Source organism: Tamandua tetradactyla, chromosome 3, assembly GCF_023851605.1.
Source record: "Tamandua tetradactyla isolate mTamTet1 chromosome 3, mTamTet1.pri, whole genome shotgun sequence".
Classification (NCBI taxonomy): Eukaryota; Metazoa; Chordata; class Mammalia; order Pilosa; family Myrmecophagidae; genus Tamandua; species Tamandua tetradactyla.
Window position 1 is genome coordinate 60,551,192 of NC_135329.1, and position 26,013 is coordinate 60,577,204.

The 26,013-nt window shown below is 47.9% G+C and overlaps 1 gene segment (V, D, J or C); it reads right to left on the reverse strand.

Moving 5' to 3' along the window:
• Positions 1-14,340, reverse strand: part of LOC143675569 (Ig mu chain C region membrane-bound form-like) — a 48,777-nt gene extending 34,437 nt beyond the window's left edge. The window contains 2 exon segments of the C gene segment in view: positions 14,193-14,238; positions 14,327-14,340. Coding sequence covers positions 14,193-14,238; positions 14,327-14,340 — 60 coding nt within the window.
• Positions 14,341-26,013: the final 11,673 nt, after the last annotated feature.

Genomic DNA, 26,013 nt, shown 5'->3' on the forward strand with positions numbered 1-26,013 from the left:
TTAGACACATGTCTGCAAAATTTTTAGTATCGTTAATGGCCATAGAAAAGGAATTCAAATGTTTACCTGCTGTAGAATCGTGTTTCCTCTGGAGGAATGTCCTACAATTCAGAACTACAGTGAGAAAGAGAATGGAGAAAGGGTTACCATAAAACAGAAATGTATATGCTATTTCTCCAAAATGGTTTTATGATCTTTGAAAAACCCATGACGGCCTGGAAAAGGATGAACTGATTGCCTCTACACTGATCACTTTGTGAAGTTTGTGGGAAAAAAGACCTCATACAGTGAATAAATGACTTATCTTTTGGAAATCAGACTACTTCAGAACCCAAATGTGTGCTATCAGGAAAGGGTAGCTGAGATAACAGGACTTTCTAGAATCATTTGCCAAAACACTAATTCATTTGGAATCCAGCATTAAGTTCACATACAAATTACTGCTGAACTTTAAAACTATTTTCCCTGAGAAAGAGAGGGTTAATTTAAAATGTTATCCACTATGCCTTGGGTTGTTTAACAGCAGTGGATATCTTAGACATTGAGAACCAGTAATGATGCATTTATGACTGCAAAGAGCTGGATTGACAAAGTGGATTCATATATTTGGGCAGCTGGAAACCAGTTCCTGAAAGTCTAAAGGCCTACTCTGCAGACTCCTAAATGTGCCAAGCTCAAATGCTTTGCAGGAGAGACACTTCAGCTCTATGTTGTCACAGTTGACAGACACTAGGAAACAATGTATTGTGTGCTTGATAATGGCAGAGCTGTAAGTCAAAGTGAAGTTTATGGCTGACTGCAGGCAGGAAAAAAAACAGGGATATCCTGAGGCTGTGGGTAGTTATGAGAAGTATTATTAGCAAAAGTTACGGAAAGAATGTGTCCTACTGTGTCACAGGGTAGAGGGAAACATGCCATTTTTTAAAATTAAGTACAGGTAATACCTGTTTAATGATCCCTACTGTATTTACATTCTCCTTTTAAAGTCTTACACTTATATATCTTAAGAGTACTCAATGACATAGGTGCCAAAATTTAAATAAAGTCAAAGGAGTTTATTTTTTTTAAGTTAAAATAAATTGCTCTATCAGAGGATGTAAAGAGATATTATAAGAATATGGTTCCATTTTTCTCACACATTATTTGTTTAATTAGTTCTACTGGAAATTACTAATTGCTTCTAGGTCTATTGTTGTCCTATTGTTTTGATTTAAAAATAGCATTCACGTAACAAAATAAATAATGCCAGGTAATCTATAATTTCAAGTAAGTACCCATTTTCATTTTCTGTTAAAGCAATAACACATCTGAGCATAATTTTCTATTGTATATTATGGTACTGTTTTCTTTTTTCTATGCTCTATGCTGGGGTCACATTTAATTCTTTTTCCATGTGGGTATCCTATTATTACAGCATCATTTATTGAATTGTTTGTTTGTTTGTTTTTGTTGGTTTCTTTGTTTGTTTGGGAAGTACATGGGCCTGGGATCAAACCTGGGTCTCCTGCATGGCAGGTGAGAATTCTACCACTGAACTACCCTTGCACCCCCTCTATGTTTTCTTTTTTATCAGGCATGGTTTATCCTAGGTTGGTTCTCTCAAAAGGCAGCAAATCTAGGGAGCTGCACAACTGTAAGCAGGTTAGTAGACATGGTGATGGGAGGATGAGTGGATCCTTTTCTATTATTCCCTCATCAGCAAAGTGAGGGGGGTTGGAAGGGATGGCCTGGAGTATGAGAAGAATGGAAAGGGAGTAAAATATGGGGTGGTGTGGGATTCAATTAGGCTGGATGTAATAGAAACCCTACAGCAGTGGTTAACCAAAGTGGTTTATTTCTGTCATGAACATTAATTCAGAAGACTCTCAAAACATCACTGGTTCCTTCTATATTTATAAGTATCCATCTTCATCTAATTTTCTGTTCTGCTATCAGGTGGTCACAGGGACTGCTCATTTCTAGGCATTGCATCTGTATCTCAGAATAGACAAAGATCAAGTAGGGAACTATCCTCTGGCTGACCGGTGCTTTCAACATGTTTCCCCAGAATCCTTATCTGGTGACTCAGCTTACATGTCATTGGCCAGAAGTGGTTTCATATGGCTGCTCTTAGATGTATGGGTCAGGACTGTGTTAGGAAGGAAGAGGAGAGAATAGATATTAAGTGGACACCTAGGATTTCTTACCCCAAAGAGTGATTGAGAAGGGGGCTGTAGAAGCCAAGCTGGGCAGTCCACAGCCTTGTGCAGTGAGTGGGCATGAATCCAAAATGGCACCTGGACCGCTGACAGTCACAGTCCTTGGCCTAGACCCAAAGACAATGTGGATGTGTAGAATTGTATGGTAAGAACTAGAAAGACTATGTAGGGGGTGGGGTGGGGTGGGGTGGGGAGTTGACAGATGCAGATGTGGTAATTGGTGAGGACTCAAGCTGGGTGAGGAAAGAAGTGGGGGCCTGAAGGCTGAGAGAGGGAGGTAGGGATGCTAGATACTGTGATTTAGCAAGTGGGGCAATGGAGAATGACAAGTCCTGGTGTTGGGCCTAGGTCATGCTGGATGGATCAGGGACAAGAGTGGCTTGGTGTTGTAATGGTCAATTTGTAGAGGAGAAAAAGAGCAAAGGGTATGTGGGCTCTCTCAGATTTGTTTTGATTCTATTGGTTCCATCTACCCCAGCCATGTACCATCAGCACCTACATTCACTTTGTTTTAGTTCCAGCAAACAGTACAAGCTGTGAGACCCCAAGACCCTCTCTTACAAACTCTTCTGCATACACAGCAGAAACCACCCTGCTGCATCTTTCTGGTTTGGGGGTCCACCATGCAGCTAATCTGAAGTCCCTATGCCACTAATATCTCCACTGTCATACTTCCAACTTCAAACCCGAGCATGGATGGGGCCAATGGAACTTGTGAGGCATCCTTGTCTTTGGGGTCTTATGTTGACCCTTCCTAGCCTCAGTCCCACCAGGGTCCTCCCTATGTGCTGTGGCCCAGCCCAGGTGGACTGCAGGACACTGCATGGCCAAGTAGTGGCACACACATGTTTATGGCATGGCAATGCAGACTGCCAACCTTTCTCTGGCTGCCCTTGTCCCCACACCCTGAGGCCCCACAGTACCCCCAGAGTTTCCTCAGGAAGACTCTCGTGTAGTGTCTCCCTGTTCAACTAATTCCCTGTTCCATTTCCACATCTGCCGTTGGGGTGCACACCCTGAATCCCCATGGAGAGGAGCACCAGTTTGTCCTTTGTGTCTGTGGACAAAAGTATTTCCTGAAGCCCTCTGTGTCCTGTCCCTGAATGGGTCTGGTCCTTGCCAGGATGGTGTGCATCAGAGTTCCCTCCATCACCACTCTGTGGTCCTCTCCAAGTCACCTCCAGCTGCTATCTCCCTCAGTCTAGCTTCTGTGTGGCCTGGATCCCCTGATACCTAGCTGGTCCTAGCATCTCAGTGAAGGTCTTCAAGGACCTCAGACCTAATGTGAACCATCAAAAGTTGCTTTCAGTCTCACCTTGCCTCATCCCTCCCAAGGAGCCCCATATTTTTAGGGGGCTTCCTGCAAGCCAGAAATCTCAGGGTCCTTCTGGCACCAGTGCTTATCCTTTCTCCCCTCTGCTCCTGTTCCCCTGTGAACATGTCTTCCTGTTGTTTCAGAACCTCCTGGTGCCTTCTCTTCTGCTGCAGGCAGAGTGAGATTCCCATATTCCACAGACCATGGGGCATCAGTTCAGTCTCTGTCTACCCTCCAGCATCCTTCCTTAGACCCTGGATTCCTTCACTGACCCTCCAAGCGCAAGTGTTCTGCTTACAACCCCACCCCCTTAGTAGAGTTCATGTCTACAAATTCTTCAAGGCTCAAATAAAAGTTCTGCTTCCTCCAAGAAGTTGCCCAGACTGACCCAGGCTGGACCGGGTAGGGTGACACAGTATCAGGACATCCTAACCTTCCCTTCATGGTCTTTCACTGAGTTTCTGCAAGCCTGTGTGGTGTTATCTGTTACTGACTGATTTATAGGGTGGAAAACAAATTTGTCTCAGCTTGAATCAGTCAGGAGTTTCCAAAAAAATAGAACCACATGGACGCATGCATATAGCAAAAGACTTATTTTAAAGAATTGTATCACACAATTGTGGGGGCTGGCAAGTCCAAAGCCTGCAGAGCAGACCAGAGGCCTGAAATTGTGGTAAGATCATTGTTTTTTTCTTTTCATTTTTCTCTTCTCCTTTGCTCCTTCCTTATTTTCTTTCTTCTTTTGCTCTCCCTTTCACCCTCCCTCTCCCTATCTCCTGTCCTCACTTCCTCCTTTCCTTCCTTCCTTTTGTCATTGAGTACAAAATTCATCTACCAGAAACCTCAGTTTTTGCTCTTAAGACCTCCAGTTCAACCACGTGGCTGAAAAGAATCTTCTTTACTTAGTCAATTGATCATAGATTAGACACTAATATAAACACATTTACAAAATACCTTCACAGTAACATTCAGGCCAGTGTTTGACCAAACAAGTGGACACCAAAGCTTTGCCAAATGGATACGTATAATCAGTCATCATGTGACCCCATTGTAGTACCAGTGCCCGACTAACTCAGGGCATGCTATGTACTGGGCCACCAGGATATTTACTGAATGAATGCAGATTGTGCAGGTTGGTTTGTCTTGGGATGGGAGTCGGGGGTGGGGTGGCATGTCAGGTAGACTCTATGCACCTTGTTCTGCTCCATGGTGGGTTTCAGGCTTCCAGGGATTTCTCTGTGGGCCTGGGTGGGCTCCAGAAAGGCCAGGTCCTTGGCTGAGAGGAGGGACCTTTTCTTAGGTTCTGGTGGATACACTGGACTAGATTCCAGTTGGCGCAGCCCGCACTGGATACCAGGTCTTAGGGAATCCCCCAGAGTGGTAGGAGTATCTGAGCTCCCCAAATGGGCTCCTGGAGGGCACAGAAATCATACCTGTTTGGCACCTTTGCTCTTCACCTGCCTTTGCCATGGCACTGGCCTCTCTGGAGTGCAAGAATGACCCATTTGTGACCCAGACTATCTGGAGTGTGTTAGATTTGTATTTTAACTCCGTGGCTGAGGAGGGGGCCTGGCCCAGAGTCCAGGGTTAAGTCATCTGCCAGGACAATGGGCACAGTTTTACTGACCAATGAAAATGTTTTAATATTTTCTTTCAAAATCAAAAAGAACATATCCTAATGAATATACAACAGTGAGTTTGGCCCAGATTGCTTAAATCTTTATGCCCTTACAGCCATAAAATACTTTTAACACTTTTTGGTGGAGTAAGGGGGCCAAGAATGTCTGAAGGCAACCTCCTGGGTCATCACTCTGCTAAGACTGAGGGACGGTGAGGTCATTCTGTTTCCTGAGCAGAGATTTCCAGGAACATGGGAATACCAGTGGTCACACACCTAGTGCCCTCAGCCAGACCCTCCTGTCAGGTTACACAACAAAGTGGGTTCATGGGCCAGGGGCCAAGGCTGGGCTGCCCAAGGCTGGGTTCAGGCTCCCTGAGAAGTGGCAGGTAGCCTTTGATGTCTGCTGGCAGTCATTTCTCTGCCTGACCTCATTTTGCTTCTCTGTGGAACTAGACACACCTGTCTCCCCAAGAGTTCTTAATAGGGTCTGCTCAAGCCAGGGGTGTCCTAACCAAGGCTGGAGGATGATGTCACTCTCAGGTGGCTGGTGCCTGATATCCTCAGCATGAAATGAACATACGCATGGAGGAACTGAGGTCCAGTGGAGTGTGGGTGCTCAGGGCAAGCAATGTTTTTCACTGTCTGGTCTGACTTCCAGCCCTGGCTGCATTTCTGGTTGACTGCCACACAGCAGTTTTGGACACAGCCTTCCTCACTGTGGTAGCTCCAGCTGTAACCACAGTGACACAGAGCTGCCCAGAATCCCCCAGGTGCTGTGGGCCATTCCCTGAGGCAGATGTTCTTGGTAAGAGGAGGGTCTGTGCTGGAATTAAGTTTCTATCTGTCATGTGGGCCTGACCCGCAACCCTGAGCTCTCGGCAGCTTCAGGGATAGTTTTACATGGGTCATGTGTTATTGTGATATCCCCAATTATAACCACTGTGCCACAGGCCCACACAAATTCTGATTCAGCTTAGACCACACTCAGGCTTACCCTGCTCAAAACCTTGGTCTTGTGTGGCTTGCAGGTGAGGTGGGGTCTTGGACTCCTTTTCTCTTCAGCTCTGAACATCTTCAAAGTCAGATTCTGTGGGACTTTCAACTTTGCCTATTGTCAGGACACTATTCCCCATAGGTTGGGATTTTCTTGTCCCTTGTGGAGCAAAAGATGGTCATTTCTCCTGGGCCTGATGTCAGTCTGAATCCCAGCCGTAACTGAATCCAGATTTCGTGTTCTTCCAACCTGGCTAGGTTTGGGTCCTCTCCTGTGCCCGAGGGGCTGCACCCTGGGCTCTGGTCCCTGCATTTGGCCTCTGTGGGTGCAGGGATTCCCTTACAGTAAGCTGGGCTCTTGGAGGGGTTTTGGCTCTGCTTGAGTCATTGTGGAGAGTTCACTGTGACAGGGCCCCAGGCAAAATGTCCCTTTCTAACCCTTCCAAGAAGCCTTTGGAAGTGGGATCTGCAGGTTTCAGAGTGAAGACCAGGAACCAGAGCAGGGGTGGAAATGAAGAGGGCAATCCTCAACTGAGGCGTTTCTCCCCTCCCCTCCACATGGTGGGTACATATCTATGGCTTCCATCAGGTCTCTGGGGTTTTGTTTGGTCCCTCTCGCTCCACTCTGCCCACAGCCTCTCCTGCTCGGCTTTGCCTGGCAGCCTCGGTCTTGCTGGGTTTCCGCTTGACCCCTGCTGGGCCCCTGTATGCTCCTCTCGGGTCTTTTCACTCTATTTTGCCCTGGCCTTCTGGCTCCACTTCCCAGGAACCTTTCCTGTTTGGCCCCGCTTAGCTCCTTCTGGGTCCCTCATAGCGCTGGCTCAGCCCCTCCTCTGATCCTGCCTAGCTCCCTTTGGACACTGGCTCTGCTGTGCACTGGAGCTTTCTCCCTGCTCCTCCAAGAGCTGCTCCTGCTCTGCTCTGCTAGGTCCTGCTTGGCTTCCAATTGGCTCCCGCCTGGCACCACTTGGCCCTGCTCTGCTCCAGCTCAGCCCCGCTCACCAGCTCAGCCCCTGCTTAGTCTCTTCTCATCTCCTCTCAGCCTGAGCTCACCCGGCTTGACCTCTGGGGTAGCCTCCTGTCCGGTCTGTCTCTCAGGACCTGGTGTTTTCTCTGACCTCTATCATGCTGGTAGTTGGTATGCTAATGTCAGAGTGATAGAGCCTCAAATCAAATCCGCCCTCTAATCAAATCCTCCTGGTGTGCTCCACCTCTGTGTATGCCCACCCCCACCCCGGGATGGTTTTCCTGGCCACCCTTATGGATGTCCTGTGGAGGGAATGAGAGGAAGAGAGCAAAAGCTAGAGGAAGAAGAGGCGAGGCTGGAAGTGTCCTGTGCCCCTGGGGAGGGGCAGTGGCTCCCTGGAGAGAAGTCTTGGGTTTCTCAGAGTTGATGAACTTGGCCATGCTTTGTGTGGCCTCTGGCAGGGGGTAGGGTAATGGAGGGGCTCCCAGGGAAGGGGTTCCTGGTAACTTGACTCTTTTTTTAAAATTTTATTTATTTAATTTTATTTATTTATAAAATAAAACATAGGCAAAATTGTATATAAACTAAGATGCATAAAATCTATTTTATATAATAGGTAGTAGAATTTTGCATTTTTCTAAAATTTTATTAATTAAAAAAAATTACAAGAAACAAACATTCCCAACACATACACTCAGCAATTCACAATATCATCACATAGTTGCATATTCATCATCATGATCATTTCCCAGAACATTAGCATCAATTCAGAAAAAGAAATAAAAAGACAACAGAAAAATACAACAAACAAACAAAAAAAATTTACAGGCCATACCCCTTATTGATCCCTTTCACTGATCACTAGCATTTCAAACTAAATCTATTTTAACATTTGTTCCCCCTATTATTTATTTTTATTCCATATGTTCCTCTCATCTGTGGACAAGGTAGATAAAAGGAGCATCAGATACAAGGTTTTCACAATCACACCGTCACATTGTGAAAGCTATATCATTATACAATCGTCATCAAGAAACATGGCTACTCGGACACAGTTCTACATTTTCAGGCAGTTTCCTCCAGCCTCTCCATTACATCTTGGATAACAGGGTAATATCTACTTAATGCATAAGAATAACCTTCAGGATAACCTCTCGACTCTGTTTGGAATCTCTCAGCCATTGACATTTTGTCTCATTTCACTCCTCCCCCTTTTGGTCGAGAAGGTTTTCTCAATCCCTTGATGCTGGGTCTCAGCTCATTCTAGAGTTTTTCTCAATCCCTTGATGCTGAATCTCAGCTCATTCTGGGATTTCTGTTGCATGCTGCCAGGAAGATCCACACCCCTGGGAGTCATGTCCCACGTAGACAGGGGGAGGTTGGTGAGTCTGCTTACTGTGTTGGCTGGAGAGAGAAGCCACATCTGAGCAACAAAAGAGGTTCTCTTGGGAGTGGCTCTTAGGTTTAATTTTAAGTAGGCTTGACCTATCCCCTGTGGGGTTAAGTTTCATAGGAATAAACCCCAAGACTGGGGGCTCAGCCTATAGCTTTGGCTGTCCACACTGCTTGTGAGAATATCAAGAATTCAACTTGGGAAAGTTGAGTTTTCCCCCATTCTCACCTCATCTCATCTCACCTCATCTCATGCAGCTTGTCCCGAGGCTATCCAGCAGAAGGAGGCTGTGTCTTCATTTCTTGAACTCTTGGACTGACATTGCAGGAAGCTGCAGGAAGCTGCAGGCTGGGGCTTAATTGGGCCAGTGGTAGGCAGACAATGGCATTCTTCTTGTCCTGGGAAAGCAGGGAGGGGGCTTCTGGTGGGTCTGCCCGTGGAATGCTCTTCAGAGACCAGGAAACACCATTTACTGCTGACCGGTGTGTGGCTGAGCCTCCCAAGGCCCCACTGGGAGAAGAGACCTATTTCCAGCCTCCTAGCACTTTTGGGAGAGGCATGGATCACTAAGCCCAGCCACTGCAGCAGGGCAGCCAGTGTCAGCATATTTTAGACCACAGGCCATATCACTGTGGTAGCTGCTACTATATCCACTGTGATTGAAACCTGGACAATATCATGTATCCCTGCAGAACCTCACCATGTCCAGTTTGCTGCAGGGGAGCCAGGGGCTGATCTGGAGGCTCAGCTGTAAGTGAAGTAAGGAACAGTGCATTCCCCGGATGGGCAAGGTAGAAGGGGGTTATCCAGGGCCCCTGGGGCCTCCTGGATCCTGACCCTGGCTGAGGCCCCAGGGAAAGGGCTCAGACATGGTACTCATGGTGTTGGGGGTTGGAAGGAGTTTACTTTATAGGCTCCTGTGCAGACAGTGTGGCCAGGGTTGAGTGCAGGACTTGAGGGCGGGCCCGAAGTCTCCTCCTAAACTACCCAGGTTAGCCTGTACCAGGCCCTCTACTGTCTCGTACCTCAGTTTCCCCACTGTGAAAGGGGTGATGCAGCGTGCTGGCTAGACTGGTGTGAGGACTGGTGGTGATCATGTGAGATGTTCAGGACAGGCCTGGCAATTCCTGTCTTGTTGTCTTTGAGAACTAGGGGATGAGGTTGGGGACTTGGCCATAACCTGAAGCCATAAACCGTACTCTCTGGGCTTCATGGCACTGTGTCACTGGCTCTACCACCTCTGGCCTCTCACCTCTCTTGGCCTCTCTCCTGCATCCCCAGAACTGAACCCTGAAGCTTTCCTTCTCCCTAGACCCCAGCACACCTATCCAGCAGCACTGGGACCCTGCCCCTTATTTACCAGCGGCCTGTAATTTCAGTCTTCTCATGCAGAACCCGCCTTACATTGTCTTTCCTCCGGTTCCCGCTCTGGAACCATCACTCCCAGGAACCAGAGGTCAGAGCGTGGTGGGCTTGGGATCCCAGCCACAAAGAGTCAAGTGTGAAGTCTGGGTCAGCCTGGGTCTGTTGCTGAGGTTGGAACTCAGAGGATAGAGGGTCTGCAGAGGTGCTGGGGTGCCTCATGCTGGCCCTGGTTGCTATGAGGGGATGTCGCTTTGTTCTCTGTAGTCATTTAGACCACTGCCTGGTGCTTTATGAGAATAACATGCCTGGGTGCCTGGAGGTGGGGCCTGTGCAGGGGCATACAACAAGCAAGAGGGGTTCAAGCAGTTGACCAACATACTGGTACCATGGAGCTTGGGGCTGTCACGGGAGAGGGGGCTTCTTAGAGAACCTGGGGCTAAGCTCAAGGGTCAACACCTGAACAGGCCAAGCTGAGGACTCCCAATGGTAAAACTGAGGAATTAGAGGGTGGTTGAGATAAGTGACACATGTGGTGGGTCTGGCCACACTGGCTGACCTCAGGTGGATAGTGCCTTCAAGGGCAGATGCCATGGTCGGGCCTCCTGGGAGCCATTGCATAGGCTGGCAAGAACCCATCCCACCCCTGCCTGCTGGAGCTAGGGTCATGCTGAGTGGGACCATAGCAGGGCCTTGGGGCCTGGCCCAGTGTCTGTTGAGGAGAGGAGCCAACTTGTGGTCATAGACTCTGATGTTCCTGGCCCTGAGGCCACTATGTGAGCTTTGGGTGGGTAGTCTCTGATCTCTGACTCTCTAAAGTCAGGCTGGACCCCTGGGGCGGCCCTGCTCTGGGCAGTGCTTTCTGTGGGGGAAGAGGATGGCTGCTAGTGGAAAGAACTGTCTCTAAAAAGGGCTGTGTGCCCCCCACCAGGGTCTGCTCTGCTATATGCCTCCCATAGACACAGTCACAATGTGCCTGAACAGCCAGGGAACCCTCCCCAAAGATACTCATCTGCTAAGCATGCCCCAGCCTGGCCAACCAGGTTAGCCCTTCCTCAGTGGTTGGGTAGGTGGCAAGGGACCTCCGGTTTTACAGCCTGACTCTGTGGGTCAATGGGGCCTGTTGGAAGGGAGGGTCTGTGCAGGTCTTGCCCATTGGGAGCTTGCCCACCATGGATGATTTGCCCCAGAGCTGTCTCTGTGTCCAGGAGGCCAGGAGAGAGGCTCATGATGTGGACAGCCTTGTAGGGTTCCAAGTGCTGCTGTTGGAGAGAGGGGTAGAGGGGTTCAGTGTGGCCGTCTCATTGCTCAGCTCTTTGAACTTCCTGGTCAGTGGGTAGATACTGCACCTGGCCACAGGATGGTCTTGAAGAAGCAAAGCGTTCAGGCCTCTCCTGGCTAGTGTGTGTTTTGGGCATTGGAGGGTGTGGCTCAGAGCTGAGGGAGCTAGTGAATCCCAGTGGGGTTCCCAGCCAGGTTTTTGTTCCTAGGTCTGTGGCTGTGGTAGTTATAGTAACACAGTAGGAGGGTCCTTTGAAAAAGCTTCTGTGTGAGGTGCCCTACTTGGGCCCTCTATCTTTTCTGTGGATGGTTCTCAGGTTTTAGACCTTCCTGCATCTCCTCTGCCATTGTGGGCAGGTGTGGGTGGACCCTCCCACATTCCTCTTCCCCCAGGAAAATGCTTGTGGTGACACACATATGCTGTGGGGTGGATAGGAGCCTAGTGGCCCTAGGATGAAGTCTTGAGAAACAGGCACATTGCAGGGAGGGGAGTGGAGGGGATGGACACTGTGCATCTTTCCTGGGGTTTGGGCAGAGCAGGCGGCTGGCCCTGTCCCCTGATGGCCATCCTCACACTGACTGTCTCCCTGCATGGGACAGGGAGAGACTTTTGCGGGTACACAGCAATTTCTGGAATGTTCCTTTAGCCTGAGTGTGTGAAAACGGTTCCTCGGTCAGCTTCCCTAGGTGAGGTCGAGTAATGGGTATGATTCAGGATGACTCAGGGAAGGACTGGGGCTCTAGGGGGTAAGGGACAGCAGGGGCAGGCAAGACCCAAGGACCCTGGGTATGGCCAAGGAAATTGTCCTTTTCTCTCCTGAGAATGAGCCCAGGAAAGAAAGACAGCAATAGAGGCAGTCTGGGCTGGGGGAGGGACCCTGGCCTTCATAGTTCTTAGTGACCCAACCTTCACTGTGAGCTCTTTGGGCCCCTGTCCTACTCCCTGGCCCCAGGCTGATGAATACTTAAAGGCATTGGCTTCTGGTTGTGGCTGAGGTGCACAGGGCCCACTCAAGGGATCTCAGGCCCCATGTCCAGTAGATGGTCCTCTTGAGCACACCCAAACAGTCACTCCCCCCATGCAGCAGTCCACTCTTTCCTGCTTTCCGCCCAAAACTCCACCAGCCTCTCCACTCTGGAGAAATGTGGCTGTCCCCGAGGGACATGAGACCTTGCTCCACTTCCTCCCATATGCCCCCAGGGTGGCCACAGGGACTGATGCTGTCAGTCTGGTGTTGGGGGCAGGGTGGCATGAGGCCTCCCCAGGAGAGGGTACTTCTAGTACTGTTGGGAGGATGCACAGAACACCAGGCCTATTTCCTGGCAGGGGTGGCAGGGGTCCAGCTGTGCCAGTGCAGTTTTGAGCACAGGCTTCATCATTGTGGTACCCACTACTCCACCCACAGTGATAGAGGCCCTGACAATATTGTGTGTTCCCACAGGACTGGAGGAGGCCATGGGTAGCACCCAACCTGCCTTGTCCAGGCTACTTCTGGAGTAGCTAAGTTCTGAAAGCTGAGCTGTGGGCTAGACAGGCAGAGTGCATTAGCAGGCCTATCAAGGGAGAGGGGGCTTCATTGAAGACCCCTGAACCTACCCAGGTCCAGATCCCCATTGAAACCCCTGGGAAAAGGCTCAGACATGGGTGCTTGTTGAGTTGGTAGCCAAGTCTTTGCAAAGGGGCAAACTCCTCCGAAGGAGTGCCAGCTGGACTCCGCCTCTCTGGTTTGGGGAGGGTCAACAGTAGGGACACCTACCATGGAGCAAAGTTTGGTTGCACCCGGGGATAGGGGTGGCTTTTGTCTATGTGTTTCATGGTCCTATGTGCTTCACAGGAGGGTGAACAGGAATCTTGTTTCTGCTGTAACAAGCAGAGGAGTGGACTTCAGGGAGGGGTCATGTTCTCACTGTCAGCACCTACATCCCAGCAGGTTTGCATTATAGGATGTCATGTTCTGGTAAGCACCATAACCTGGTGGTGTGGCCAGATTCACAAACCCTGGAGTGTATGTTCTTGGCAGGAGGATAAGTGCTTGGGGACACAGACTTTTGTCAAGGTTTTTGACAGGCATTGTGCCACTGTGGCCATAGCAACCTGAACAGTAACCCACAGTGTTACACACCCACCCTCAATCCCCTCTGTGGGGCCCTGGCAGGCGAACATCCCAGGGGACACACCACCCCACAGACAGAAGCTGACCTTGGGGATGGAGGCAAAGCACCTAGAGGAGGGTGTGAGGATGTCTCCAAATTCTGGGGTCTCTTACTTGAGAGCCCATGGAGACCTCTCTGGTGGGTGAATGCCCCCTAGCCTCCCTCTGTCCTGATGCTCCTGCCAAACAATGTCAGGGCATGGTCCGTGGCTGGTTTGCGCATGTCCATTTTGGAATCCTGCCCTATGAGGTAAACCCCCCTCCCCTGTGCATGGGTCACTCTGGGGTCATTTATTCTCCCAAGCAGAAAGGCAGAGGAGGGTGCAAAGTCTGAGCTGGGAGGGTGAGACGGCACATTCCAGCCTAGGGGAGAGCTCCTTATTCTGTGAATGGCATAGCTAAAGAGGCTCTCCCCCTCCTGCACCTCACTTGATCAATTTGCTGGCTGGGTCTACTTTAGGGTTAAGGTGTGGCTCATTGCTCACTTGATTCTGTCACTGCTGCGCTCCTGCACATATTGCCTCTCCTGAAAACTGCCTGCACCACGGCAGAGATTGGAGACCTCCATAGCTCTCCACTCCACAAAGCACACCTGCAGCCCTGGTGGTGACCCTGTGCAACCTCTATTCCAATCCTGGCTTCAGCAGCACCTGGAGGAGGTACAATGGAGAGTCAGGTGCAGAGGAGGCCCAGCCCACTTCCAGGCATGTTTTCTCTTCTCCGTTATAATCAATGATGGGGTGCCTGTTCTTTTGCCTCTGCATTCTGCCTCCCACAAGAGGGCGCCTAGGTCGAATAAGTGTGCATTTTACATGTTGGTAGGTGCTGCTGTCCTTTCACCCAGACACTCAAATGCAGAATGTCCCTAGTGAGCCCTAGTGGGGTTTTGGATGGGGCTGTGTCACTGTGGTAGTAGCAGTAACTACCACTACAATAGTACCACAGTGACACAGTCCTTCACACAATCCTCCCATCCTAGGTGAGATCCTGGCTCCCTGACAGTGTTGCTGGCTGAAGGACAGCTCTGCAGAGAATATTCTGACCTTCCAGTGGGCATTTGGTTTCAAGGTGAGTTGAGGATGATCCTGACACAGAACTCCAGGTTTCAAGAGATGACTTTTCACAAGACTCCCAGCCCTATGAGTTGCATGTGGAGGTCTTTCTTGATCTAGATGAGGCCTGGTGGTGGGCATAGAGATGACTATCCCTCTCTCTTTTGCAGCACTTACTGTCCAATGCAGGCTGCTCTGGCCCCCTGGGGTTATGTGTGCTGGGGTTTGCCTGGCAGTGCCTAGGGACAGTCTTTGATTTGTGCTGGTTCAGTTGGAGTTTTCGATTCGCCAGTTGTTTCCATTCTGATCTCTGTAACCCTCTCTGAGTTTTGCCCTGTTTGCTGGAGTGGCTGGGTACTGGCATGTGTGGGCAAGAAATTGGTGAGTTTCTGAGACTTCCTTGATGGGGTTATCAACTGGGAGTTTCTGACTGTGTCTTTGGAATCAAACTGCAAATCCAATTGATTGGCATCTGAAGGGGGCTGACTTAATATTGTTGGCCCAGTTTTGCTCTAAGTTTGAGGGAAAATCTGTGGGCCAGATGGACATGTTGCCACTTTTCACGAATCCTAACAAGGGTTTCAGGGGTTCCTTCCCTCATGGCTAGAGTTTCCTTTCCAAAGCCTTGCGGGTTCCATGTAGGAAATAGGACAAGGGTTTCCATATCTTGGGCATTGCTGGAGATACACTTTCCTTGATAACGTTCGTGCCCTTCCTCTGTGGGGAGAGATACAGGCTTCCTTACCAGAGGCAACTTTAAATTATCCCTATGGAGCAGCTCATCCTCATTTCTACACGTGTGCAGTTGGATGGCTGCTCCAACCCTGCTGCCTGTGGTCTTCACAGCCATACTTTGGAATTGGAAGCTAGACCTGGAATTTGCTAGGAGGTCAGCTTGCCAAATCTCAATTTGGGCAGGGTTCCAAACTTGCAACTGCCCCACTGCTTCTGTTGGTAAACATGTGTGGCTAGAGCCATGCTGAGGCTTGCCACCCTCTCTACCAGGCTCCGTAGTGAAAAACGCAAGTGAGTGTCCTGTGCTGGAATGAAGCTGGGCATCCAACATGTTAGCTTTCCCCATTGGGGTGAGAGTGCTGCTGCCTGTGAAGCTCCAGGGAAGGTGCCTGGGGAGGTGCTTGCCTATCAGTTGAGGCTCAGAGACCCGACTGCCTATCTTCAATGGTAACAGAGTGGGCCTGGTGTTAACAGAGTTGTCTTCTGCCCAGTAGTTTACCGGTTACTGCTCAGCTGTTCTTTATGGACATGTCAGTTTTAAGACTATTTGTGAGATGGTTTCAGTTCTTTTAGTTCATGATACTGACTTTGGAAATTTTGGAGAGTAAGCCTTTGAGTTCTACAAGGGTATCTGATATAATTTCTACAGTCTTAAAAATTATCCCCCTAAGGCAAAACCAAACCAAACCAAGCAAAACAAAATCCACCAAGAATGCGAATAAAATTTCTCTATTGTTTATTAGAGGCTCGTAGACTCCCAAACCCTGACCTCAGAAAGGAATATGAAGATACAGTAGATTAAGGGGATAATTCATCAAGGCCACGTCTACTGCTTCCAACATTAGACAGTTTTATTTTATTCTATTGTTAAGGAAATTGTGCTTTTACAGAAGAAGAGAAGACGTTTATATAAAAATACAGGGGGCATATATCATTCCACCACCAACACCTTGCACTGGTGTGGAACATTTGCTGCAACTGATGACAGCAAATTTTTAAATTGTGCTATTAATTATAGAGGTTTTTTTTTAGTATTAAAAGTGTTTAAATATTAGTAGCACATTTTTCAGAAATAAGGCCATGGTGCTGGGTATGATCACCCAGGAGATGTCTGATGATGACCAAGTGAAAAGAAGGTGTATTAGTAAGGGTTCTCCAGGGAAACAGAACTTACAGAAGAGCTATCTATCCTTCTATAGATAGATAGATAGATAAAGTATGCAATATTATGAGATTTGTTATATGAATTGACTCATGTAGCTGTGAGAATGGACAGTCCCAAATTTCAGGGGACTGGATACAAGCTGGGAACTCTGAAGAAGGTTATTGATCAATTCCCCAGGGGAAACTGGCTGGCTGATATAAAGATGGAAATTGTCCCTACTGACTGCTGAAATCACTTCTTTTAAGCCCTTCAACTGATTAGATGAAACTTCTCTCATTGATAAAGGCAATCTCCATAGTTGATTGTAGTTGTTACCAGCCACAGATGCAATCAGTGTGCTAGGATTTAAATCCACAAAATATCCTCACTGTGGCAATCAAGCCAGCTCCTGCTTGACCAAATAACCGAAACCATAACCTAGGCAAATTGACACATGAGCAGAAAGTGAGACACAGGGCTGAGCCAAGGCTGGGCTGTGCTTCTGGCCAATCCAAGAATTTCATTTCCAAAATATTAGTTTGCATTTTCGCAGAGTTATAGCCTGGAAAGGAGTGGGGTAAAGAAACAACCACTTACATAAAAATTACCAGTGTGTTAGAAGTGAACATGGAAAGAGAGCAAAATCTTTATTCACTGTTTCAATAAATGCATATTAAACACCACCAAAAACTGTCTCCCAAACCTCAGGCTGAATGCATAACCACTATTAGCAAGCCAGGCTTGAATCCCAGGCATCCGGATGAGGTGTTGCTAGATGGTAGCAGCTGTGGGTGGGACTTGGGAGGGGTTTTCACTGGAGGGTCCCTGGGGCTTAGGAGAGGAAAAATTGATGAGAAGGTGTGTCCCACAGTAATAGCCTCAAGCCACTGAATGGGAAAAGAGTTGTGAGGATTGATGACTGCTGATGTGTGGGTTGGTGGGGTGGTGATGGGACTTATATGTCCCCTAACAGTGAAGGAGACTCCACCCACTATGAATCCTACCACTTGCTTTCTCCAGATGACCACCCAGCTGCCTTGAAGATACTTTTGTGGCCTTGGATGACCTAGTGCAAATGCCGGCTCTGGGTAAGTTGAGCTCAACAAAAAGTGAGGTGAGCCGGGCTCTAAGTGAGGTGATCCAGGTTAAAGTGAGGTGATGGGGGCTCTGGGAAAGGCAAGCCAGACAGTAAGTAAGGCAAGCTGGGATTTGGGTAAGGCGAACTGGGCTCTGAGTGAGGTTGTCTGGATACTGGATGAGGCAAGTCAGGCTCTGGATGAGATTATCTGTGTTGAGAGGGAGTTTACCCAGGCTCTGGGAGAGGTGAGTCAGACTCTGAGTGTGATCAGTCAGCTCTGGGTTAAGCTGAGCAAGGCTCTGAGTGACTGCTACTGGGCAACCTGGCCAGCCCTGGAAATATGGGAGAGGATTCTGCTAGTCTTCAGAGATGGATCCTACTCCCTAGCTCTCCTTCAAGAAGGTTTTGGGTGACTTTTTGTGTGGAAGCAAGGGGAAATTTCCCAGACTGGGTAGGGCTGGCATAAAGCCTCCTTGATTTTTAGAAGCTATGGCCTATATCTAAAGTATTCAATTATAAACTATTTTAAAATTAGTCCATCTGTTTATGGGAGTTTATTCGAGCAGTTTATGACTCATGAATGAGACAGCATCCGGTTCATCCATGGAAAGGAACTCCAGTGAAGAGGTGGAAAGGGAGAGCTTAAATAGAGCAAAAGCCGCAGAAGCAACGAAGAAAATGTCCTGCTTGGTGGATGTTTCTGTACCATGTGGAGCAGCCTTACAAATTGGGGAGCAGATGTACATTGAGTAGTAGTGTGGAGTGCTCATCATCTCCAGCATCCACACCTGGAGTCAGTGTTTAGGCCGGTGGTCTGGGCAGGGCCACGGTACCTGCATTTTCACTTCCAACTCTCCCTCCCACCTGGGAGATCTGGTCCAGGCAAATGTGGTGCAATCTTCCCAGCTGACAGCATTCCTGCCCCTAGTGACTCAGAAATCCTGCCACAAGCCCCTGACCCAGGAAGGTCATTCCTGGGCTCCTGGTGTTGAAAGTGTTCTTTGGTGGTTGAAGCCCCTGCCCTAAGAGCATGAGGGAGAGTCTCTCCAACTGTGTCCTGCATTATCAGGAGGTGACCTGTATGGGAACAGAGTGAAAGCCAGAGGAGGGTCCACAGGGGCATAGCACAGGTGTCTCTGGGGTGGGGTCCATGGGGTTTGAAGGTTGGGGAGGGGCATAGAGCTGTTTTCTTTGAACTTTGCATAAAAGGTTCACTGGAGATAATGGAGCTGGTGCCCCTTTCCTTCTACCTGGAATGCTGCATCTCTGGTGGCCTATGGGCCTCTAGTGGTGACCATTTTCCAGTGTCTGGCCCCAGATGTATCCTTCCTGTGTCACATGAAACAGAGATTTGATGGCTCTGTGCAGGCATGGAGAGTAATTAGTGTGCTGGACTCCATCACTTCATGGGTTGGTGGCCCCATGTCTGTGGGTTCTTGAGGCTTTGGGGTGACAGGTTCAGGGTGCTGCCTGGTCCTGAGAGGTGGAAGGTGGTCCTGGAGCCCACCCTGGGTACCAGAACTGTGTTCCATCAAGGTGCTTTCAGGACTTGGCAAGGGAATGAGAACGAGGGGTTCCAAAGGTATGGTCTAACACAGCAGGGGCTGCCTAGGCAGGGGAGTATGTGCTTACCTCTAAGCCGCCCTCTCTCCCTTCCCTGAGGACTTCACAGGGATAGAACCCAGATCTTGGCCTCTGTAATCCAGATGCTAGATGGGCCCTACAGCTGTTGAGAACAATTGTGCAGTCTCAGGTCATATAGATTAGCTTGCAGCCCCTCGTCCAAACTCAGCCCCATGCATTGGGCAGATTCAGATTTTCCACTGCAAGAAATGGGGCAGGGACTATAGTGGCAGCATTGCATCTCCCGGTGTTCTCCCTGGAGCTCCATGGGAAAAAGAGCTCCTGCTATCCCAGGGCTTAGAGTGACAGGTCAGAGAAGGCTGGGTCTGTGGGGAGCTGTTAGTGCAGGGGGTATAAAGGCAGAGCAGGGTTGTGGAGGCTGTTAGTGCAGGAAGAGGCTATAGAGGCTGTTAGTGCAGAGGTGTGAGGCTGTTAGTTCAGGGGAATGTGGGGGCTGTTAGTGGAGGGTGATGTGGGGGCTGTTAATGCAGGGAGGGGTTGGAAGCTGCTAGTTCAGGAGAGTGTGGGGCTGTTAGTTCACGGGTGTGGGGGCTGTTAGTTCAATGGTTGTGGGGACTGTTAGTACATGCGGGTGTGAGGCTGTGAGTGGAGGGCGGTGTGGGGACTGTTAGAAGGGTGTGGGGGTTGTTAGTGCAGGGGGTGTGGGGACCATTAGTACTTGGGGAGTGGGAGCTATTAGTGCACGGCATGTGGGGTCTGGAACAGGGTAGCCTTCTTGGTGGAGAAACAAAAGCTATTGCAGGGTGTTCTCTGCTATGAGTCGGAGCTCGTCCCCCTGTGTGTCTGTACTTTGTAGTTTTGAGATGACCTGAAGTGGAGCCTCTGCAGGTCACAGAAGTGACTGGGCTGTTGGGATGTGAGGGCTGGTGGCTGATGAGAGTGTGGAGTCAATGAGCCCAGGTTTAGCTCTCCCTTTGGAGCGAGGGTTTGTGGGCGCCTCCTTGTGGCCCAGACCTAATTTGAGTTGGAGGGACAGCTCCTCAGAGGCTAACCTTAACAGCAACATGCGTAAAGGACTCTGTGGGCCGAGCAAGCAAGGAGAGCCTGGGATGCATTTGTCTTTCCTCTATAAAACTTGCTCATCTCATAGAAACCCACTCTCTTAAAATATTTAAAAAATTAAACCAAAAGCACAAAGTAAAAATGAACTAGTTCACTGAATTATTTCTCAGTTTGGCCTGTTATGTTTACTCCATTGTCATCACAGTGTGTGTCCCCTCTGTACCCTTTAACCAATACAGAATGTACCCATAAACCTTATCACATGTCATTTGTGAACATAATTGCAAATATTTATAGAATATTCCCACTCATGTCCCATTATCATCACTTTAGGCATTAGCTTCCTTCCAGATTTTATAATTATAAACAATACTCTGAATGGTGTCTGTTGATAAAGTGTTTTCTGCATTTTCCCTATGTTTGTGAGCCAGTTGTTTTTATTTCATAAATTGTTTTTTGTATCCTTTGCCCATTTCTTAAGGGATTTGCTATTTTTCTTATCTTATATGAATTCTTTGCATATTAGTGGTATAAAACCTTTATGAAACCTTTACATATTGGTTACAATTTTGTTTTAGTTTCTAATTTTGATTTTAAATTTTGATAATTTTTGTGAAATAATCTTTAAATGTGTTACCTTGTTTTATGTTTTGGGATTTGGTGTGAAGCCTGGATGACTTTGGGCAGCTTTTTGGATCTGTCTATTTGGAGTGTTTTGGATTGATATCAGTGCTCATAGTGTCAGAGCTCCTGTTAGGGTCAGTCTCTTAAAAGCTTTAGTTGAACTGGGAATTAACTTTGAATACAGATTTTTTTTTTTTCTGTTTAGGAGGTCATCGGTTACCATTTGCCTGACTGTACAGATGAACATTGAATGTTCAGTGCGACAGTCCCTATTTCCTAGTTTAAGCCCTTTTTCAATGAACTAGACAGAATTTGGCTTTCTACAATTTTATCTATGACCCCTGGCTCTTTATTCAAACAGAAATTAATCTCTGTTTCTCTTTTTGGAAGCTTTGTCTGATTTTATTCTTTATCAGGAGCATGATTCATTAAATGAGCCTTTCCATGTCCTCTGAATCCAGAACACTTCATATGGAAATGATCAGTTATGTTAAAATTTCCAAAGGTTCCCATAAAGCCTTCTGGGCCTGATGTCATCCATGCTGGTAATTCTTTGATAATCTCATTGCTGTCTTGAGGATTACTGCTTAAGTTATGTTTTCTACTTCTTTTTGAGTCAATTTTGTTAAATTTTATTACCAAAAAGGAAATTTTCACATTGTCATCATATAAATTGTCAAAATGTATACTAATAAGAGTATTCTATGTGCTTTGTCCTCTCTTGTATAGGAGCTACACTTCGATTAAATGAGATAGTGTATTCAGAGCACTCAGAAATCATGACCAGTGTGTGGGAAAGCACTCAGAAATCGTGACCAGTATGTGGGAGCAGTTGATCCAGGTGAACAAAGAGCCAGAGAGAGGAAAGGGAGGTCAACACTTCAAGGAGAAGTGACTTGCTATTGCCAGATCCCTGAAGAGTCTCTGCCAGTGGGAGCTCTGCCATGTAGAGATGGGACATGAAATGGAACAAAAGGGAGAAACATCACCTCCAGCTTGAAGAGCTGGTGCTTTGCTTTTCTCCTGATGCATGGGGACAGGTGTGTGTGTGTGCTGGTGAGCATTTCTTGAGGGGTGGGCAGGGGTTTTACACCTGCTAAGCTGGTGGTGAGACAGGTATTTCAGGCACAGCAGACAGGGATGTTCTGGGTGTTGGAATGTAGTGGTGGTAATTTAACAAAAATGGCTCACAAAACATGAGTGCTGAGGGCTGAGCACAGTGTATGACATTCCATTTGGTCCTCATCACCGATCCAAGGGGAGACCATTAGAATTATTATTGTTACTATTATTATCATTGCTATTATTATTGTGTTTAAGTTATTGGGTAGAGGGAGAGGCTGAGGCAGCGGGAGGTGAAGGAATCTGCACAGGATCACCAGCATGTTGGCAGCAGAGCCATGATTTAAATCAAGTGAAGGTTTTTTGAATGGGATGACAATTGGATGATAAGATAATTAGTTGAGAATTAGAACTCTCTCTCTGAGAAGGGAAAAGGGGAGCTAACTTCTGGATGGTGACAGAGAAAGACTTACAGTAAACAGAGCCTCAAGGAATCAAGGGCAGTAGTGTATAGGGTAGAGCATGAACAATGGGTTCAGATCTTTTGGATCTGCCTCTAGTCCATGAGTCCTGGGTCTGGACAGGGCATCCAGGATGGAGGACACTCTATTCCTGCAGTATGCAACCAACTGTGTGCACTTGTGTGCTACTGTCCCCTTTGTGCTACACTGTTGGGAACAGTGTGGGGTCTGCGTAGAGAAGACTTATCCCCTCTTCTCTTTCAGGTCAGCTGTTACTGACACAGAAAGCCCTCGAGTTCAGGGAGCTCTCACCTTTGGCCTCAAGCGGTTGGCCACCTCTTGGGCAATTCTGGATTTTCACTGATGCCTTTTGTTGGGCAGTGGGATTCATCTCAGTGGCTGGTGGTTGGGCTGGCAGCTACCTGAGGTGGTAGCTCCATATGGGTATGTCCATACTCTCACAGTTACGCCCAGCCTGACAGTAAAGCTCAGCTTGGACCAGATTCAAGGAGACTTGAGCCAGGGACAGAAGCCACATGCTAAGCCCTGGGACAGCATGGCCCCATGGTCGTGAACAGAGACCTGTGTTAGGGGCAGAAGCCACAGTGCCAGACCCTGGGACACTGTGGCCTGCGGTGGTGAACATGTGGCTTCTTGTGTGATGAATGAACAGTAAACACACTAAACGCAGTGCTTAGCTTCTGGAGGGCTAAGGTCATGACCAGGGTCCAGAAAAAAAAAAGTCTTTTTTTCTCAAGGGGTGGTTTTGCAGTGACATATAGAATAATTGGGGAGCATCTTCTGGAACATTCTTCTCCCACCTTCCCATATGGAACCCAGTCCTTGGCCAATCTCTCCATTCCTAATTACCCTCAATCACCCCAACGATTCTCATGTCTTCAAGCCACAGTGGAGTGAGGTAAGGTTTTTCCTAAACTTTCCATCTCTGGGCTTAAACACACTTTGAGGATTTGACGGGTGTTGACCATAAGATAATTCAGAGATATAGAAGGTACGAGCCTATCCAAGTGACAAGCAGTGAATGTTGACCTAGAGGCCTCTAGATACATGGGCTGTGGGCAGGTCACTTCCTTGGGCTCTGAAGAGAAGGGTGGCCTCCTTGTTTTGTGAAATGGAATAGGAGAAATATTTCCTTTTCGTGACCCAGTATATGAGACAGACACATTCACAAGTATACCCACATGTATATAAAATGCACACACCCATGCAAATGGCATTCATCATTAAAAACAGGTTATCTAAGAATAAGAAAACATGTCATCTCTCTATGAATCTCAGGAGGCCATGCACTCCAGACGTAGAAGAAAGTCAGTTTTACAGGTTGACAGTGGACAGCACTGCAGCATTTTGTATTGGCAAGCTTTCTCCCTGGTCCTGGAGCTCCAGATACCCCTCTCCAGCCTTCCTCCAATGATACAACTCTAACACACTGTCCTCATGCTGTGGCCTTGGCCCTATTCACTTTATGCAGCCTCAGTCATTATTATGGGGCCTTGGCTCTACCTGGGCTGTAACTGGCACTTGTCTGCATAGAAGAGGTAGCCATTTTGGGTCTGATTTCAAGTGTGCCCAGAGTCTCTCACCTCTGTGGAGGCCCAGAACCACCTCTTTGTGGGTCCAGCCTACAGGTGAGTTGGCATACGATGTGGGCATCAGGCTAAATAAGCCCTTGCACTTCCTGCAGTTGGTATGCCTGAGTGTTCCTATAGTCAGTCCCCTTTGGCTGCCCTTGCAGGGCTGCAGTGAGTTCAAGTTGAAAAATTTTGAAGCTAATCAAGAGAAATATGTTATCCTTAAATAGCAATAGCACAAAGCTATTTATCGGGGTATATGTATCTTTTTCCACTGGCAGGTGACTTCCTAAAACTGGCCACGGTTATGCCAAGAAGATAGTCATAGATCCTTTGAACAAGAGGCCCAAGGGGAAGGGAAGCACTAATTACCCACAGTTACCAGGGAGCTCTTTTCTGCATGAGTACTTATGCCAATCCTCATCTCTCCAGCAGTGTTTACAAAACTTTTCTCTTACAACTCTAGGAGATTTATAGGTCATTGAATCTTATTGTAGAGCCCTCATTATAAGCCCTTGGATATCAGCCACTCACATCAAAGCTTGTAATCCTTCCTAGCTAGGAAAGGATAGCTGAGGCCATACCTCTAATGATATCTCTGGTAGTGGTTTAACTGTAAAATTACTTTCTAGGAACTATATCTGAAATTTTGGATTTTCTCCAGAGTTGGGGGAAAGGAATAGCTTCTTTCCACTCCTCTGAAGCTGGCTCCTGACTGCTCAGAAGTGCAAATATCATGATCCTGCCTTCTTCCTTCAAACATGTTACTTCCCAGAGACTGACTCTGTTCCTCATCCCTGAAGCCCCAGGCAAAGCTGATTCTCTGCACACCTAGAGTTGCCAGATCTGGCTACCTCAGCCTGCTGCACAAACCTCACTGGAGAATGTGGAGGTCACATTGGTGGAGCTAGGTCAGCTTCAGCAGTGTCTGTGATAGCACAAGGCAGAGATGGAAGTCCACATTATAGCCAGTGCAGTGGGATAAAGACCTGAGAACCACCTGCTTGAGGTGTATGCTGGAGGGCCTTCTGGAGATTCTGGTGGCACGGTGGATCAGAGCCAACTCCTAGAAATTCTCACCTCATCCCCGGGGATGTCAGCACCTATTTAAAATAGAGCTCCCGGAGTAAGCTTCTGGGGCCTCTCATACTCAAGGGAGCAATGGAGAGGTGACTGAACCAAGCAGAGGTATCCGAACCAAGAGGAGGTGTCTAAGATTCACAGCATCCACAGTTGAGAAAATGTCCTGCTCATCACCAAGCCCCCCTCCTCATCCACTGTGATGACCTTAAGTCAGGTTTAGGCTCTGTGTGTACCTGTGAAGTAGCCTTGGGCACAAGGAACATTGGATAACTGCTCTCGAGGGCAGGTAGAGAAGACGTCTCCCTAGAGTCTGGGCATGAAGCTGTAAGTTACCAGATTCACCCTATGGTTCTTGAACCTTTTGCCACTCCACATCCTCCCTGTATGAGTTTCTTGCAGCAGCTGTAACAAATTACCACACACTTAGGGGCTAAAGACCAATTTATTTGTTCTCTTAAAGCTCTGGAGATCAGAATTCCAAAATGCATCTTACAGAGCTAAACTCCAGGTATCAGCAGAGCTGTACTCTCCGGTAGCCCTAGGGGAAAACCTATTGCCTTGCCTGTGTCAGCTTTAGAGCTGCATTCCTGACATCTGAACCCCATTCACCTGCCGGATCTGGGCAACAGGAAGGACATGTCATCTACAATATCACCCTTAAACTTTATACCAGGAACCCTGTGCCACTTTCCTTCTTGGCAATGAGAACTACCTGGTGAGTGTGTTACATACATACTTGTTTGGTGAGCTCGCCACCAAGGATGTACACACATTCTTGTTCTCTTGGAATCACATATACATGTTATACATGTACTTGGAGTCACTGGTATGTACGTCACATATCCATTTTCTTGGGCTTGCTGATGTATGTTTTGCACACAGACTTGTTCACTTGAACTCACAAGTATGTCCCATACTTGTTCCCTTGGGCTGACTGATATACATGCTAAATATGCACTTACCCACTCAGACTCACTAATAAGTGTATTGCACATACTTTTTCACTTGGGCTCGTCCTATTTCTCTCACATTCTCCATGTGGCTAGGGTCCTGGTCTCCTTTGTTCCCTGCCCCACCCTCAGCAGTACCCAGGACATTGCAGGAACAATGTATTTGTTGGGTGCATTTGTAGTTGGCAAAGGCAGCTTGCATCAGGCATCAGAGAGAGCCTTGATGGGGCTGGGAAATGTGAAGTCTACGTGGACTTCCATGGCTTACAAAAGGGGTGCCTCAAATATGTGTGACAAGGAAGA